This window comes from Etheostoma spectabile, chromosome 2 (genome assembly GCF_008692095.1).
Source record: "Etheostoma spectabile isolate EspeVRDwgs_2016 chromosome 2, UIUC_Espe_1.0, whole genome shotgun sequence".
NCBI classification, from domain to species: domain Eukaryota; kingdom Metazoa; phylum Chordata; class Actinopteri; order Perciformes; family Percidae; genus Etheostoma; species Etheostoma spectabile.
In genome coordinates, this window is record NC_045734.1 from 12,227,245 (window position 1) to 12,243,837 (window position 16,593).

A 16,593-nucleotide genomic window follows, 5' to 3' on the forward strand; every position below is an offset into this window, starting at 1 on the left:
ACACGGTACTTGTGCAACGAGATTAAAGAAGGGGAAGAAGGAACAAAAATTATATTACAAAAGCTTTACCTCCTATAAACTTACACAAAAGTCTAAGTATCTACTGCACATAACTCCTCGTAAAGCAACAATTTGTTTTTACACTATTGTTTGTATGGATGAAACAAAAGAAGTATTACATGTTAATTTGTGAGCCTGGTAGGCAGATAAATTGTTATCTTTTCACAGAGGCAGGCTAGCGGTCTCCCAGTTTCCAGTCTTTACGTTAAACTAGGCTTATGTTGCTTAATATTTAATGGACAGCCAAAGCCTCTCATCTAACCTTTGGCCAGACAATGAGAGCATTTCCCAAATATCAAATAATTCCTTTTAAACTGTACTCACAGCACACCTGAACAGATTGCATCTTGGACCCAAACATTTTGTAGGTCCTCCTGCACAGCTTGGCAGCCAGTGAAACCAGTCGTACAGTGTATCTTCTGCTGAGGGTGGCCGCTTCAAAACCCTCCACCAAGTTAGCTTCTTCCTCTACAAAGTCCACAAGAAGATGAAGTCAAGTTTTAAATGTGAAGTCTAGCCGTTTCACATAAGTAGTCTTGCATTGCCAGACTTTCCTCCACAGCGCTGCAGAGGGTCTGGCTAGTCAACACAGCATTCCGGGATGGGGAATCAAAGCATGGGGCAAACATGCTGTGATTTATTGGCATGTCTATAAACCAATCACAATCGTCATGGGCGGCGCTAAGCACCAAGCAGAGCCGCAGTGCCGCTGCATAACAACCCTGGCAAGGAACTTGTTTTAGTGGAACATGTGCAAGTTCAAAATTTGTTTTAGTCGTGCAACAGATAGTCCAGCTAGCTGACTGGATTTAACCTGCAGAGATATGAGTAACTCTACACGTACCTTTATCTTCTTCAGTGGAAGGAAGCACCCGGTCCAGCAGAGCCTCTGACGTGATCAGAGCAGAGTCCAGTCCCACACTGGCAACACAAAGGGCTCTCACCACAAGTGACTGGTCAGCCGGGTTGTCTACCTGCTGTATCCTGTTCATCAGCCATGCAACTGTGAGCGCTGCACAGTCCACAGTTCCATTAGCTGCAACACTCACCATATCCTGGATCTCATGCATCTTGTTCTTGGCAGTAGCAACAATCTGGGTAAAAAAACAAAACCAGGAGAGATCACTACACGCCATATATGCAGTCAGGAAAAACTCTGTTACGCACAGAGACAGGGCGTATGTAGAATCTTAAAAATAGATAAAATCATTTGTGCCGTAATGTAATTTCTTTTTGTTAAAATTAATTTTATATCATTGGTATCAAAATAAGCATTGCTCAGGAACCAGTATCAAAGGCACAATATTGGTACCAAGAATATTGATTCCTATTTGATCAGCACTGCCCATAGTCTGACAGTGTAATCGCAGTTCACGAGCAGTGATTGACACTGTGAGAGACTCCTCGGCTCTGATTGGTTGTTTTCCTTATGCCATTCAGAGCACCAGGATGAGGCAAAGGCATATATCTAATTCATGTAGCACTGTCAGACAGATGGAGCAAATATGACAAAAAGTGATTTTTTTTTATGAACGTTACCTAGGGAGAATTGGTGGTGGTCATTAGGATTTGAAATAGAAAAGAAAAAAAAAAAGATACCTGCTCCGTGGGTGTGTGTAGCACAGGGAAGGCAGTCTCTAGCCAGTCAAGACTTCTACAGGCAACATCATTTGCAACCGAAACTGGAAATATTCCAGACAGTAAAGACATTATTGAAAAGTTCTCTCATTCCCACAATGAAACCTGCAGTCCGCTTCAGTCAGAGGAGATGTTAACCCTAGAACTCCAATATGTTCTGCATCATCTTTTTGTCAATACAGCAACCTAAAGAGGCATTAGCCTATTAACACCTGCTTTTAAGTTACTATAACTTATTCTATTGGGTCATGCTGTCAATAAATGGAACATATGTAGCTGTGTGGCTTTCAGTCAATCCGTTATTTATCATTTATAATTAAAAACATTTCTTCAACAGTAAATCAATTAGCTGACTAGGCTATTGTCAATCAACAAAAGAATAGAGCCAGACAGATAAAAGGTTTTTTAAGGCCGATACAAATATCTAGTTATTTAAAAATCAGGCCAATAAATATATTTTTTTAAATAAAATCCAGAAATGCGTAACAAACAAACAGATTTGCCTAACAATTATTTGTAGTTATTTATGAGTTCTCACTAAAATAAGTATAATTGTCACAACAGAGAAACAACAAAATGGATTAATGTTCTGATAAATAAAATGTATAAAAATACAAGCTTAAATGAAACTAAAGTAATTTGAACATAAACAATAAAAAAATAAGAGTGTTTCCAACAGGGACATTGTAGAGTACCCTCTGGTGGACAAACTATGCAACATCAAAGCTCATAACATTGTTGACCTATCGTTCCTTTAAATATTCATTTATGAATATATTTATGAATCTGTTCCTGAATGATGAATTTAATTTTTTATATCGGCCATTATAAATGCCGATAGATAGGTAAATGTCTAATATCGGACTGACGATGGGACAAACATCTCAAAGATGATCATTTGCTACAGTTTTCTCTTTTATAATGACAGTTAAATCTCTTTGGATTTTGGTGGACAAAACAATAACTTTAATATATGACATCGCCTAGTTTCTCTCTGGGAACTTGTGTTAGGTTCCTTAGTTTCGGATAGTGTATGTTTATTTTAATTAACTGATTATTTAAATCATTAAAAATAAATAATCGTCAGTTGCAACAGATATAAAAATAACAGGCGGTTTCAGTTAAGCCATGGCTCGCAACCACATCCAGAGTATATGACTATAAGCCGCAGGGAGTCTACAGACAAGCGTTAGCCCGGGCAGTAGCCTACTCACTCTGGGGCTCCATTTGAACAAGGACAGGTGAAACCACAGCGGTCACGCTGCTCTCCAGCACCTCACACACAGACTTCATTTTGGGGTAGCTGCATTTGGTGTCAGTGTACAACACCGACAGCTTGGAACAAGCGAAGTGAACCATGGGCAGCTTGGAAAGTCTGGCAGCTGCACTTGGCATCTTCTGCAAGAAAACAGGACAGAGATATGTTCTAGCCTTCCTAAATTTCCGATTCAAATCATCAAAATGGAAACCGTCAGTCTCGATTAGAATGCCGTATTTCGAGGTCATGTAAATGATGGATTTGTAGACCAATTATTTAATAAACAATTTACTACAGAAGACACTTTCGGAACTCACTGGGTAGCCTACAACAATTACAAAGGCTGCATTTATGTAGGCTACCCCGTGAGGCCGTGTTAGTAGGCTATAGGCGATTTTCCTCACCTGCTGGTTGTTGTTCGTCGGCATGTTTCGTCCACTTTGATAGAGAGGTAAAAACAGGGGAGTTAATGTTGCAAATTTAAACGTCTTTGTAGACTTTATCGGATGAAGAAAACGCAAAGCTTACTGTGCTACGTGCTACTTCGGAAGAGAACACTTTCGCGCGTGGTCGCGTTGTCAATTAGCGCGCACCTGTGCTCCTGAGCTCGCTGCCTGTTCTCGCGATATGTGACCTAAAAATTCCAGTTCACAGTGCTTGTTTTATTAAATCTAGTACAGTGCCCGTTCGAAATGTGCCTGTTTGGAACGGGCCAATTGCTTGGCCTGTGGTATTGGTGCTTGAAGCGTTCTCCAGAACTATTGTAGCCTACCCCAAAATGACTTACAGAAGGACCCCAAAGCACTTAATATGCAACCACACTGTAGGCTATAGCCTACCACTGACTTACTGTGTAGGCTACTCATACTTCAGAGAAAACATTGTAGGCTAGCCTACTACCACATTTACCTGACAGACGTGGCAGATTCAGAATTTGGCCTACTCACAAAATATCACAATTAAAGAGTGGAATAGACGAATCACAGTCGTCTGCATGTGCCACCCAATCGGGCCCATAATAAGAGCAATCAGCAAATATCTGCGTTCATCAACCACCAGAACTGGGCCGAGTAGGCTACAGCAGACTCACATGTAGCTGGCTCCGGAATGTGTGTGTGTGTGTGTGTGTGTGTGTGTGTGTGTGTGTGTGTGTGTGTGTGTGTGTGGGTGTGTGGTGTGTGAACGCAGAGAGAGAGAGAGAGAAATGGCGAAGGCGGAGAAAAAGTGGAAGGCAATGCATGCAAATGCATGGTGATGGCAGTCAGTTACAGCGGTGTTCTCGTCATGTAGCATGTAATTGACGATTTTAAAAGTTATAGTGCGTACTTTCTGTCTCCACCATGAGGAATTCTAAGTATTGACAACAAAAGATTCAGCGCATCCGCATGACATGATACGAGCCATCCGTGATTTCTTCTTAGCAAAATGCTGAGTGAATTAAGGATGGACCTTTATTGTGAAGGCTACACACGCAGCGTTATGACAGCGAATTTTCCCTCTATCTTTTTTTTCCGCGTCTTTCAGTTTTATTCACAGTTTGATATTAAACCCTGTCCAAAGTGCTCCAAATTCCAAACCAGAAGTTCTTGGGTACCCAGGAAACCGATGGGGAGCGCTTATTGGAATTAAGAACAACATTTTGCACATTAAGTCAAACAACGTTTAGCAAGTCACTTTTTATATTACAGCATATTTGTGAACATTGTTATTTTTTTTTGTAAAATACATTAAATTAAAACCAAATGTAAAATAGTATGTATGTATGTCGTGATATATATAATATATAATATATTTATATATATATATAATAATATTATTTATAATATAATGTAACCTAAATGTTAAATGTGTAATATAACTAACACATATTAAATGTTAAATATAAATAGTAATCCAAATAAATGTTAAGTATATATAAATATAAATGTTAAATTGGATGAACGGTTCATGAGATATTTCAGACCACACAAAACACAACACACACACACACACACACACACACACACACACACACACACACACACACACATGAGCTTCCAGATTTATTAGATTGGTGTCTTTGCCTTCTGTTTTAGGCTGCCTAACAAGTTAGGCTACCCAACTTTTTATTTTTATTTTTTTTAATTCTAATCTAATCAAATCTAATCATGAATCTTCAGGAGTATTCAGGAGCTTTGGTTCTCCAAATGTATTCTGCAAAGTTCCTGTTATCATCTATAGACAAATTTCCCATTAGCTGAACAGGTTGTTCACTGACTTAAACACTATTTTCTAGGTTACAAAGTTACAAAGTTCTTTCCAGGAAATAACCTAATTCATTAGAAAATGCTCCTAAAGATAGGCGATTAATAAAGCACAGCTTCTTTAGGTAGACTTAGTTGGGCATTTATTTAAGCATTATACAGTTTGTGATTTTCACATTTATTTCTATTTATTTTTATGTACAGTATATAGTAGATTTAGTAGAAGGAATTGTAACTGGTTAGAGCTGTGAGCCCAACGCCTTAACCACTCGGCCATCACAGCTATATATTCATTCATAATAGAGCATTTCACTAATAAAAACATTCAGACCTATGAGTCAGAAATTTGTAGGCTATATCTGTGCAGATTTAGACAACAAGTCAGTTTGAACTGTGTTTATGGGGTAATTGCTTAAGCAAATGAAAGATGAAGATGTCAAGTCCCACAAACTGAGGTCAGCTGCTTGGGAGTCTTTTTCAAAACTGACATGAATCTCAAAAACAAATAAAACGTTTTTTTTGTGTTTTTTTTTGCATCATACAACAGCTGTTTCCTGCAGCCCACCACAGAGGTGGACATGCTGTTTTGTCCAAGACCAGATCTACAAGAATGCGGATTCTGACATAAAAAGAAATAAAATAAAATGCCTCAGTGGAACACAAGGGGCCAAATAAATCTTCCTTTAGGGCCATTGCTGCTTCTGCTATACCATCAACACTGGTCTGTGAACATCTGCAGGTGGTGTAGCCCATCCGAGAAAGAGTCACTCACAGTATAACGCCTGGGCGGCCCTGGGAGTCCTGGATAGTTTCAGTGACCAGACGGCTTTTGAATATAAAGCTGCAGGTCACTAACACCATATGATCTAGCCTACAGCAGGAAGCAAGACACAACCTGACCACCTCCCGAGTCAAAGCAAGACATATTACAGTCTTGGGTGTGACTTGTCATCGTTTGTAGCATATAATTCAGTTAAAATGTAGACAAGTGCTACCTACTATTGTTTATCAGTGTAGTATAACCTGTCTTTGGTCTCAATAGGCCGTCAGCATTCCATGTTATAGGTGTAGCTTGTCAAAGCCTGTGCGGGATTATTGGTCAAGCCTATAGTTTTTGTTTTGATGAATGCCAGAGCGATGACCCCTCTGTCATGGATTAACGAGGTTTACCAACAGGTTTATTTCCATGGTGTGGGCCTGTAAACGGAGACACGCAGACTAAATAAACACTCAGCACTGAAGAGGCAAACATTGTATCTGATTGACACTCACAACCCGCTACACCCGCAACGTGCGATTACAGGGAGACGTTGTCACAGTACTTTATGCAGTGATTGAGTCAACGCGGGACAGACGCACCTAGCTGTGTATTTGCATATGATGAGCACTGAGGGGAGAGGACGTTATAGGAGCTCTGCATTTTGCACGCTCTGAGCTACGTGGTGCTGTCCGCCGCCGCAGCAGCACCTCGAAGCGCAGCCGCGTCTCCGGCACACTACGTGCCCACAAAATGATTCCTCTGTACATCGGCATGCGTCAGGGAGGGTGGGGCGGGTGTAGCTCCACGACTTTGTGTGGCAGCGGCAGTCACACGGTTTCTGGAGAAAAAAAAAAAAGCAAGACACAAGAGAAGCACGTGTAGTGGGTGGTACTCAGCACACTGCTTTCACGTGGCTCTAGCGAGCTCCGAGCACGGCCGTCAGTCCAGTGGCAACAGCAGGAGACAGCATCATGGCTGTGGAGATGGAGCCTGCGGAGTAAGTGCGCTTTCCTTTTGGGGGTTTTGGTAAATAACGAGTTTTCAGTGATAGTGTGGTGCTGACAATAGAAAAGTAATAGGCTAATGATAAGACCACCTGGGTGACTATACAGAAAGAAAACAACAGTGTTTCTTAAGGTGCGTGGCTCTGTCATGGATACTTAACACAGCATCACTGATATTCATTTGGGGAATTATAATTTTGCAGTGATGTTTAACGTCTTTCTAAAAGTTCAGTCTTATAATAAAATGTGACATCATTCCTAAGGATGTGAAACGTGGGCCTAGATGTTTAATTAAAAAAAATAAACAACATGAAATCTGTCTTTGTTATGACGCTGATGTTATTGATTGTCTGCGTACGGTTTGTGCGCCAATGTGGGATTGTTCAGTCGCATCCAATCATTGCTACGTGTTCTTTAATAATACTGTTTATTGTGTGGTCACTTTGCTGCACATATGTTGCCTGTGAGGCTGCTCATATGGTCGCTTTAAGCCATTTAATCTGACAAGCTGATGTTCTTGGTGATTATGCTTGAGACGGGTCCTGTGCCTGTTGATCTAATATGCTCTCCTCCCTTGGCAAGGATGTGGATGTTTTTTTGCTGACTTCATATTTAGTCTTTCTGTTGGAAAACGTGAGGATGGAGTACACTATTAAAGGTCCCATGGCATGAACATTTCACTTTATGAGGGTTTTTTAACATTAATATGCGTTCCCCCAGCCTACATATGGTCCCAAGGTCTGGGCATCCTGCTCTGCCTCTGAGAAAATGAAAGCTCAGATGGGCCCATCTGGAATCTTGTCCCTTATGAGGTCATAAGGAGCAAGGTCACCGCCCCTTTATCTGTTTTTCCCACCCAGAGAATTTGGCCCACCCATGAGACAAAGAGAGGCATCATGGCTTTCAAACGAGCAAAGTGGCCGTTGGTCAAGACCCCCCCTCCTCCTCAAAAGCTACAGACTCAGAAATGGTGCATCCTAAGGAAAGCTCATTGTGGGACTGGCTCTAGCAGCTGTAATTCTGCACTAAGGCTGAATTTTGGGAAAGAGACTTTAGATGTGGTATTAGGGGACCACTAAGGTCTATATAAAAGCATCCAAAGAGCACCATGTTATGGGACCTTCAAGTGAAACTCTTGGGGTGTGTTGTCAATCGGCATAAATTATGTGAATACAGTCACCTGCCACTAATCCATGGCTTCGTGGACTATCAGAGTTAAACTGCAGCTGGTGCTAATGGAGTGACAGTAGAGTAGACATGGGATGCTCAGCAGGTTGCTCTGATGTGGGACAAAAGTCCACAAGCAGCAGGATCCCTGTCTTACTTTGCCCAGAATGGCTCACTCATGATCTTTTCTTTTGACAGTTGAGGCAGACCTCCATGAGTCTATGGCCACACCTGTGACAGCATCTGACAAAACAGGGTTTTAGTGTCCAGTTATGTCCAGGAGTGTGACAAAAGTGAGAAACACAGATCCAGACATGCCAAAGAAAAACATCACATACACAGAATTTCTTTAACAAAAAAATGTTATTGGTGTTCAAGAGCGTAGCACAAATTCTGGACCCTGTACATTGTCCTTCTCCATGGGCCCCTCCTCACATCCACGGCTATTCATTCTAGTATCTTTGTGGGCCCTCCTTACATCAGGGCCCTGAATACCCCCCCAGTCCAGTGTTGCTTGTACACAAACCGATCTCATAGAAACAATTCCAATCCTTGTATGATGACACTTAAAAGTTCACTCTATTGGCCTACTGTACATGCTTTGTAGGTATAGGGTCAGCATGTGGTTGTAACATAAACCCTTCTTGTCTAGTGTGATCCGCCTGATAATGCAGTACCTCAAGGAGAACAACCTCTACAGAACATTGACCACCTTACAGGAGGAAACCACCGTCTCGCTCAACACAGTGGAAAGCATCGACAGCTTCATTGCAGATATAAAGAGCGGCCACTGGGACTCCGTCCTGCTGGCCATCAAGTCCCTCACGTTGCCGGACAACACACTTATTGACCTTTATGAGCAGGTGAGCTTTTGCATTGATCAGCTAATACCTTTCTTGGCTTGATTTGTTAATCAGCAATATCTGATGACCACCAATCTCTTAACCAGGTTGTAATGGAGCTCATTGAAATGAGGGAGGTGGGAGCAGCACGCTCACTCCTCAGACAAACTGACCCGATGATCATGTTGAAGCAGACGCAGCCAGAGAGGTACATCCATTTGGAGAACCTGCTAACATGCTCCTACTTTGACCCTCGTGAGGTAAGACAATAGAGTTTTTATTTTTTTCATTTTAAACAACTGTATCACTAATCTATCAATCTATGGCCACACGTACACGTATGTTAAATTAAAGTTGTCTACATCTCACTACAGGCGTACCTGAAAGGCAGCAGCAAGGAGAAGCGGCGCAGGGCCATAGCCGAGGCCCTGGTGAGGGAGGTCAGCGTGGTGCCCCCTTCACGTCTCATGGGGCTCCTGGGACAAGTTGGCGTGAGTATACTGATCAATATACCTCTCAATTCTCACTCTAATAATACATCAAGGGGACCCACTTTATCAATATCGATAGCACTCTTTGATTGTGTATCAAAGATCCAACTATCTCTCTTATTTCTCCTCATGTTTATTTCTTTCTTCTAACTTCTTACTATTAGTGATGGTGTCCTGCATGAACACACATTGTCCTGCCACAGTTAGAACAACAGTTTGAAGTGAGCAGGGCTCAGTTGTCAAGGCGATGTCACTTACTTCTGGCAGGGAAAATGTGTGGAAATGCCAGCGATTTGAAAAAATGTCAAAATATTGCTAAAAAAAAACAACGTTTTTGTTTTCAGCTGAGATGGAAAAATTGGTTTATGCATTTGCTATCCTCAGTATTACAGTAACCTGCACTGAAACAGCTTTATCATAAGCTTGTGACTGTCAATATTAGCAGTGATTCCAAGACCATCCTAAAGAAATACATCCCATTGATTCTTTGCTATTTTTAGTATTTAAACAGAGACAGTGGTACATTGTTTACCAGTGATAAGTTCCCATGTTCATTATTATGCAGGTTCAGACAGCATTGGCTTATAATGCAGTATATGAATACTACAAAGTATAAATGATCTACTATGGTTGATATTGTTTAACCTGTAGAATACAATACATCATTGTCACAGGACAGTTAATTTAAAAACATGTACAGAAATGAGTAAAAGTATATTCCCCAATAAATGATGACTTTATCTCTGTTTTGGGACCTGTTGCATCCCCCTTTGCAACTATTTTTTTTTTTTAAGTTTTCAAGCTTCAAGTAGTTCCTTTACTTCCATCAGACAGAAACACTACATTAAAAAAACAATCAATTAGAATATTCCAGTCAACATTTCTCAGTATTCTTGATTTTGTCAAGATCTTGACATCGACGGAGTGAAATAATCACAAATACTTTTTTTTTTTTTTCTGTTGACTGTTCCACAGTCTATGAGAATACAGCAGTATCCAGGTCAAGTGTTCCCTGACACGACCATCGAAACATCTGGCAACAAGGACAAACATGTGGAGAAGGAGAGCTTTCCAACACAGCTGTACCGCCACATCAAGGTAGACCACCTATGGTTCTGATTAACACAGAATTACAAATTCGTCTTCATTCTCTGTACTCCATACTACAGTCTAACTGATTGCTTTACTCATCTGAAGGCACATGACTTAGTCTCTGGCTATGCTCTCATTAATTGCATCCTGATGGAGCTGCCTGAGTTGCGTGGCTGAATTGAATGATCAGCCTACACAACTACAGACTGCAGCATGATGGAAAACGTAATGTTTCCCTGAGGTTGCCTGATATAAGTTTGTGTTTTATATCTCAGTGCATTTGGATCACAGACAGCAAACCAAATGATCATATTTCCTGTGTTTTAACCTACAGTTTGGGAGGCGGTCACATGTGGAGTGTGCCCGTTTCTCTCCTGATGGCAAGTACTTAATCACTGGATCGGTGGACGGGTTCATCGAGGTCTGGAACTTTAACACTGGAAAAATTAGTAAGGTTAGTTATGTTTCATGTCATTCATTCATGACACTGAATAATACTGAGAATGGTTATATTACTTATATTTCTAATGTTTTGTTTTTCTGTTTTTTCTTTGTCTTTGAAAACGTTTTGGAAACTAATACCTGTTACTGTAACCAGTGTCTGTTTGTGTTGTTTGTATTTATTATTTTAACATTCTTTTAATGTTCTTAGACAAAATTAATTTTAATCCTAACTAGTTTTTTTAACTGGTTAAATAACAGAAGAAAAAATATATTACAGCAAGTATATACAGAATGACAAAATATAATGGAAATATCTTATTCCTCCATTTATATTTGTGAAATTATTGTGTGTGCGTGTGTGTGTGTGTATGGATGGATGGATGGATGGATGGATTAGGATTTAAAGTACCAGGCCCAAGACCACTTCATGATGATGGATGATGCTGTGTTGTGTATGTGCTTCAGTCAGGACACATATCTACTGGCAACTGGAGCTCAGAATGGCAAAATAAAGGTTTATGTTCTACAATACTGTCAGTTTATATATTTCTGCATATTTGCCAACATAAGCAACCAATCATTGTGAGAGTTCTCATTTAATGATACGTCTTGTTATCACTGTATGGAAATGATGACACAACAATGTCAAAATATTGAGAAAATATTTAGTGCTATCAGCTGGATTAATAACGTTATGTTAAGTGTCTCGTGACTCCTCTCTCAAAAGTGTGTGTGTGTGTGTGTGTGTGTGTGTGTGTGTGTGTGTGTGTGTGTGTTGTTGGCAAAGGTGTGGAATATCCAGAGTGGCCTGTGCCTGTGCAGGTTCGATTATGCCCACAACAAAGGTGTGACTTGTCTAAGCTTCTCCAAGGACAACAACCAGATCCTCAGTGCCTCCTTCAATAAGACCATCAGGTCAGTTTGAACACAGTTCATATTAGCAAAGCTGAAAAACTGAAACTGACTAATATTCATAGTCATGACATCTCTCATATTAGTTAAACTTGACCTGTAGACTAACTGGAGACACATTTTGCACACATACAAAGAAGGGAAGTAAATATCTGAATTCACAAATGATAGAATGATGCAAATGAACAGTTCTAAAAGACAAACTAATTATCTGTAACCTTGATGTTGCAAAACTTTGCTTGTTTACTGTTGGAGGAAGGGACCTCTCTCACCAACCCCAGATATAATTCAGATTTCTGTAGGCGTACACATGAAAATTGCTTTAGCTAGAGGGCAGTGAGCTCTTATTACAGCCCATGGTGGATTAGCAAAATGTTGCCACAAAAAGCCATTATATTTTTGATATCATTTGATTCGTCATCTGTGTTTCTCTTTGTCGCATGGGCCTCCCCTTGTTGAGTATCTACAGTATTTCTGACTGCTGAGGTGTGGAGGCTGAGCCTCTCTGCTGTGTTGGAAGCACATGTTCTGTGTGGGTGTAGCTGACAGAGACCATGTGCTCAGCCACAAAGCTGCAACGTGTTGTACCCATTGCAAATTCCACGAGCTGGAAGTATGAATTGTTTACATATAGAAAACAAGAGTCCCAGGCACGGAGTGAATCAGTGAGCATTAGGCGTCTTGTCATGGTTTAGCTGATCTGCACCCAGCTAAAAATATCACTTTCAGCTACACATTTTGTCTGCAAGGAAAATCCACTCTTGAGCTGAATAAACATGGATTTTAATGAGTCAGAGCTGCTGTTTCATTTGAATTAACGTTTTTTTAACAGCTTTTATTACAACATAGTCAATGTCCTTTTCAGAATCCATGAATTGAGGTCAGGCAAGTTGCTGAAGGAGTTAAACGGCCATTCATCGTTTGTGAATGATGTATCCTTCACTCAAGATGGATTTCACATCATCAGTGCCTCCTCTGACGGCACAGTTAAGGTACAATAAGCAAACCATATGACTAGATACATGTCTGTGCTGCATCTGTATTACTGAGAGAGTGTCACTCATTACATTTTTTTCATATTTATGCGCCTCTTTTAGATTTGGAATACAAAATCCTGCGAGTGCATCCACACTTTCAAATCTCCGTCCTGGACATCAGGAGTCCCTGTCAACAACGTGATTCCTCTACCCCAAAATCCAGAACACTTTGTGATTTGCAACCACTCCAACATGGTGGTCATCATGAGCATGCACGGTCAGGTGAGAGCGCTTGGATTGGAATCTACACATAATCAATATTCAAATCTAATGAACAACAGGGACTTTCAGCATCAGCTTTATTGGCCAGGTTTTTTTGTAAACAAACAAGGAATTTGACTCCTGTTAATATTTGCTCTCAAAGTATAACACTCACTTAACACAAACAAAATAAAAACAGAAAGGACAGTAAGAAAGAAACATACTAACAATAATAACAATTATGAGGGATGGATCAGGCAATATCAGTATAGTCTGAGATTTAAGATTTAAGTATTTCATGTCAAGATTGACTGCATTCACAATGCTGCACAAGTCTTCCATATATGTACTGTTTATACATATTATTCATATTTACTGTTTAAAACAAAACAAAATTAGGAGTCTACAACAATGCGAACAGCACTGTAAGGCTGTACTTTGGCACAGCAAGGCTTTTTAGCTAAATGCTAATGGAATCATGCTCACAGTGATAATGCTGATATGCAGATGTTTTTGATGTTTAATTAGCACAAAGTAAAGTTGCTCTAGATGGGAACTTCTGGAGGTATTTGGTCATAAACCAAAGTACTTCCATTGTTCATTTTGTTATTTGTCTTTAGCTTGTAGCATAATTAAAATATGGATACATTTTAGTTTTGCTAATGTTTGTAATTGCCTGTGCACACGCTGAGGAAGGGCGCCGCCTGAAATGTCCGTTGTGAGGCAATAAACTATCAAATCGGGGTGCTGTCCTAGCAGCTTTATTTCTAAATATTCACTTTTAGGATCCAGCACCCAGCCTTCAAAGCTTTCCAAGTATCTGCATGAGTGGAGCGTGCATAGTCCTATTATGTATTAGTCATTAGTTATGCTAATACCAACACCTGAACATCTTTGTAGAAGCCAAATATCTTGTCCTCTCCCCACAGACTGTGAAGACCTTAAGCTCAGATAGAAAGGAAAAGGCCGACTTTGTGTGCTGCACCCTGTCGCCCCACGGGGAGTGGATTTACTGTGTGGGAGAGGACTTGGTGCTGTACTGCTTCAACTATACGACAGGAAGGCTGCAGAAAACGCTGACCGTAAGCTCTGCTGATAATACTCACTCATTTTTTTTTTATCTAGTTATTTTCTGTCCGACTTGATGCTCTGACTGTGTCACTGCTGCTGCTGTGCAGCCCTACAGGGCGCCAGCGAGGTAACAGTGAGGCTGATGGGAAACGGAGAATGTGAGATGATCTGTGTTGTTCTGCACCAACAGGTACATGAGAAAGATGTAATTGGCATCGCTCACCACCCACATGAGAATCTGATTGCCACATACAGCGAGGATGGCCTCCTAAGGTTATGGAAACCTTGAACTGTCTCCTGCATCGTGAAATGGAAGACCCAGAGAACCTCACAAGCGGTTATAAAGCAATTTATTCATTTCATACAAAAAAATGGATTAATAAAACAAATGGATACATGAATCCATCAGTAATTATTTGCCATACGGTCCATTTAGTATCTGGTCTGGAGCTTTGGGTCATGATCTTTATCAGCAGATGATTTTTTCCCAGTTGTCATGGGATTTTGTCAACAAGTTCAGGGTACAGCCAACGACTCTCATTTGTTATGTCTGATGGTAGATTAGAAAGATTTTGCTACACAGGGGAAAAGTGGAAAATTAATAAAGTTGGCAAATGAAAAAAAGTAAACAGGAGACAAGTTGGTAAATCAAAATGGAAATTGAGAAAATAGTCGTTTCAATCTCTCTTTTAAAGATAAAGGAATAAGGAAGACAATGTTCTGTAATTTCTAATAATAACAAGACTATTACATAATGATATTGTTAGTGATTTCCATGAATAGACCACAATCAACTTTCCAACTTCCGCTCAGCCCAAAGTAGTTTCAGCTGCAGACAAATGCACATTTGGTACTCTGGTGAGTATTTAGAGCAGCAGGATGGTGTATGTGATGTTGACTAAATAAATTGACGTGTTTTATATCCGGCTTTGGACCCACAGTACTTGTTAGTGGGATCAATTCAGTGTTGGTTTTGGGTCTTTGGATTTGACAATAAGAAAAAAAATATCGAATATCAAAAGGTATCCTTTAAGCATATTGTTAAACTCATTTATAAACTCTAAGTGGGTCTTAATGAACACATTTCTTTTTATTTGTAACACATTGTCATTTTTTTATACATTGTTTTTAATTGATTAATGAATTTGTAAGGTAATTTCTTTATAAACGTTTGCAGTACTGTCTACGACCTTCATACTGTATACACACACACACACACTCATGGATTTAACATCACTCGTGCAGTTTGAATCCCCATCTCTTCTGTCTTTATTAGACATGAAAATGCATGATGGTGAACTGTCGTGGAAATATTTATATTTAAAAAGCGCTTCTTGTTTGGGCATAAACAAACAATATCAGGTATATTATTTGACAGCTTTGGTTTATAATAATACTTTTGTAACTTTGATTGACTTTGATTCAGGTGCAATGACTTGTTTTGTCTTCAGTGTTCCCTGCATGCTACCTCAGTACACGGTCTAAATGTGGCTCTACAATAATTTTAGTACAACTAAAAAATATGCATGACTGATGATAAACCTCAATGGAGCTCCGATGACACATTCTGTAACATGGGTGTATATAATAAATGTAACAAACGTGGTCACATTATTGTCAGTTTGGTAAACCAACTGTAATCTGTGTTCCTGTGCATCAGTATCCCTGCAAGAAACAGAGCTACTGCCTTGACCAGTATTTATTTGTATTATAGTATTTCTTACTTTCTATCATCTGTCTCTGTACTGTTATCCATATATCATTATTGAAAATTGTTATGTCATTACACTCTATTTTATATTTGTTGTATACTACTGCAAGCCAAAAATGATTATAAATAAAACTTAAAAACCTTTACAGTTACAGCGTGTTTTCTTTCAAACTACCACTGAAGTATCAGATTTGTTTCCTAAATGACGAAATACATTTTTAAGTTCAGTGGTTGTAGGTAAAAAAAAAAAAAAATTGAATTATTTTAAATAGAAATATATTTGGTTTGCTGACCCTAAGAAAATCAGTAAATATTTACATTTAGAAGATGGAACCAGGGATACATTTGATAGTTTTGCTTACAAAATGGCTAAAATTATTAAAGGTGCCCTGCCACACAAAAACGTTTTTACTTGCATATTTGAAATATGTTAGGTCCATATTTGTTTGTGTTATGTTGTGAACGTGAAGATGAACTGCTACCTCCTCTGTCAGCTTTAGTCACTGAAAAGAAATAAACGGAGAAATCAGGCCAATTATAAAAGCTGGTCAGTGTGACGTCACGTTGCCTGAGCTCATTACTATTCATGAGCTCGCCCACTTACGCTGGGTAAAGAATGCTGATAGCCAGGCTTTCATTGGCTAGCTGTTAACCAATCAGAG

The 16,593-nt window shown here is 39.7% G+C and overlaps 2 protein-coding genes across 3 annotated transcripts in view; one reads left to right on the forward strand and one right to left on the reverse strand.

The window, feature by feature from the left end:
- LOC116699432 (perilipin-2) overlaps positions 1-3,544 on the reverse strand; it is a 4,730-nt gene extending 1,186 nt beyond the window's left edge. Inside the window, exons 1-5 of one of the 2 annotated variants that reach the window (XM_032531988.1) lie at positions 3,361-3,544; positions 2,913-3,096; positions 1,660-1,742; positions 905-1,154; positions 392-528 (exon numbers count right to left, since the gene is read on the reverse strand). In XM_032531988.1, coding sequence (XP_032387879.1) covers positions 392-528; positions 905-1,154; positions 1,660-1,742; positions 2,913-3,096; positions 3,361-3,384 — 678 coding nt within the window. In that variant the 5' untranslated portion in view covers positions 3,385-3,544. Of the gene's footprint in view, positions 1-384; positions 529-904; positions 1,155-1,659; positions 1,743-2,912; positions 3,097-3,360 lie in introns of both variants that reach the window. The other variant, XM_032531998.1, reaches the window with a different exon arrangement.
- Positions 3,545-6,677: 3,133 nt separating this feature from the next.
- LOC116699302 (WD40 repeat-containing protein SMU1) lies at positions 6,678-16,034 on the forward strand. Its single transcript, XM_032531824.1, has 12 exons — positions 6,678-6,956; positions 8,783-8,993; positions 9,080-9,232; positions 9,347-9,463; positions 10,439-10,561; positions 10,890-11,009; positions 11,397-11,513; positions 11,787-11,914; positions 12,777-12,903; positions 13,009-13,170; positions 14,079-14,231; positions 14,411-16,034. The coding sequence occupies exons 1-12, from the start codon at positions 6,931-6,933 to the stop codon at positions 14,507-14,509; spliced, it is 1,536 nt and encodes a 511-aa protein (XP_032387715.1). The 5' UTR covers positions 6,678-6,930; the 3' UTR covers positions 14,510-16,034.
- Positions 16,035-16,593: the final 559 nt, after the last annotated feature.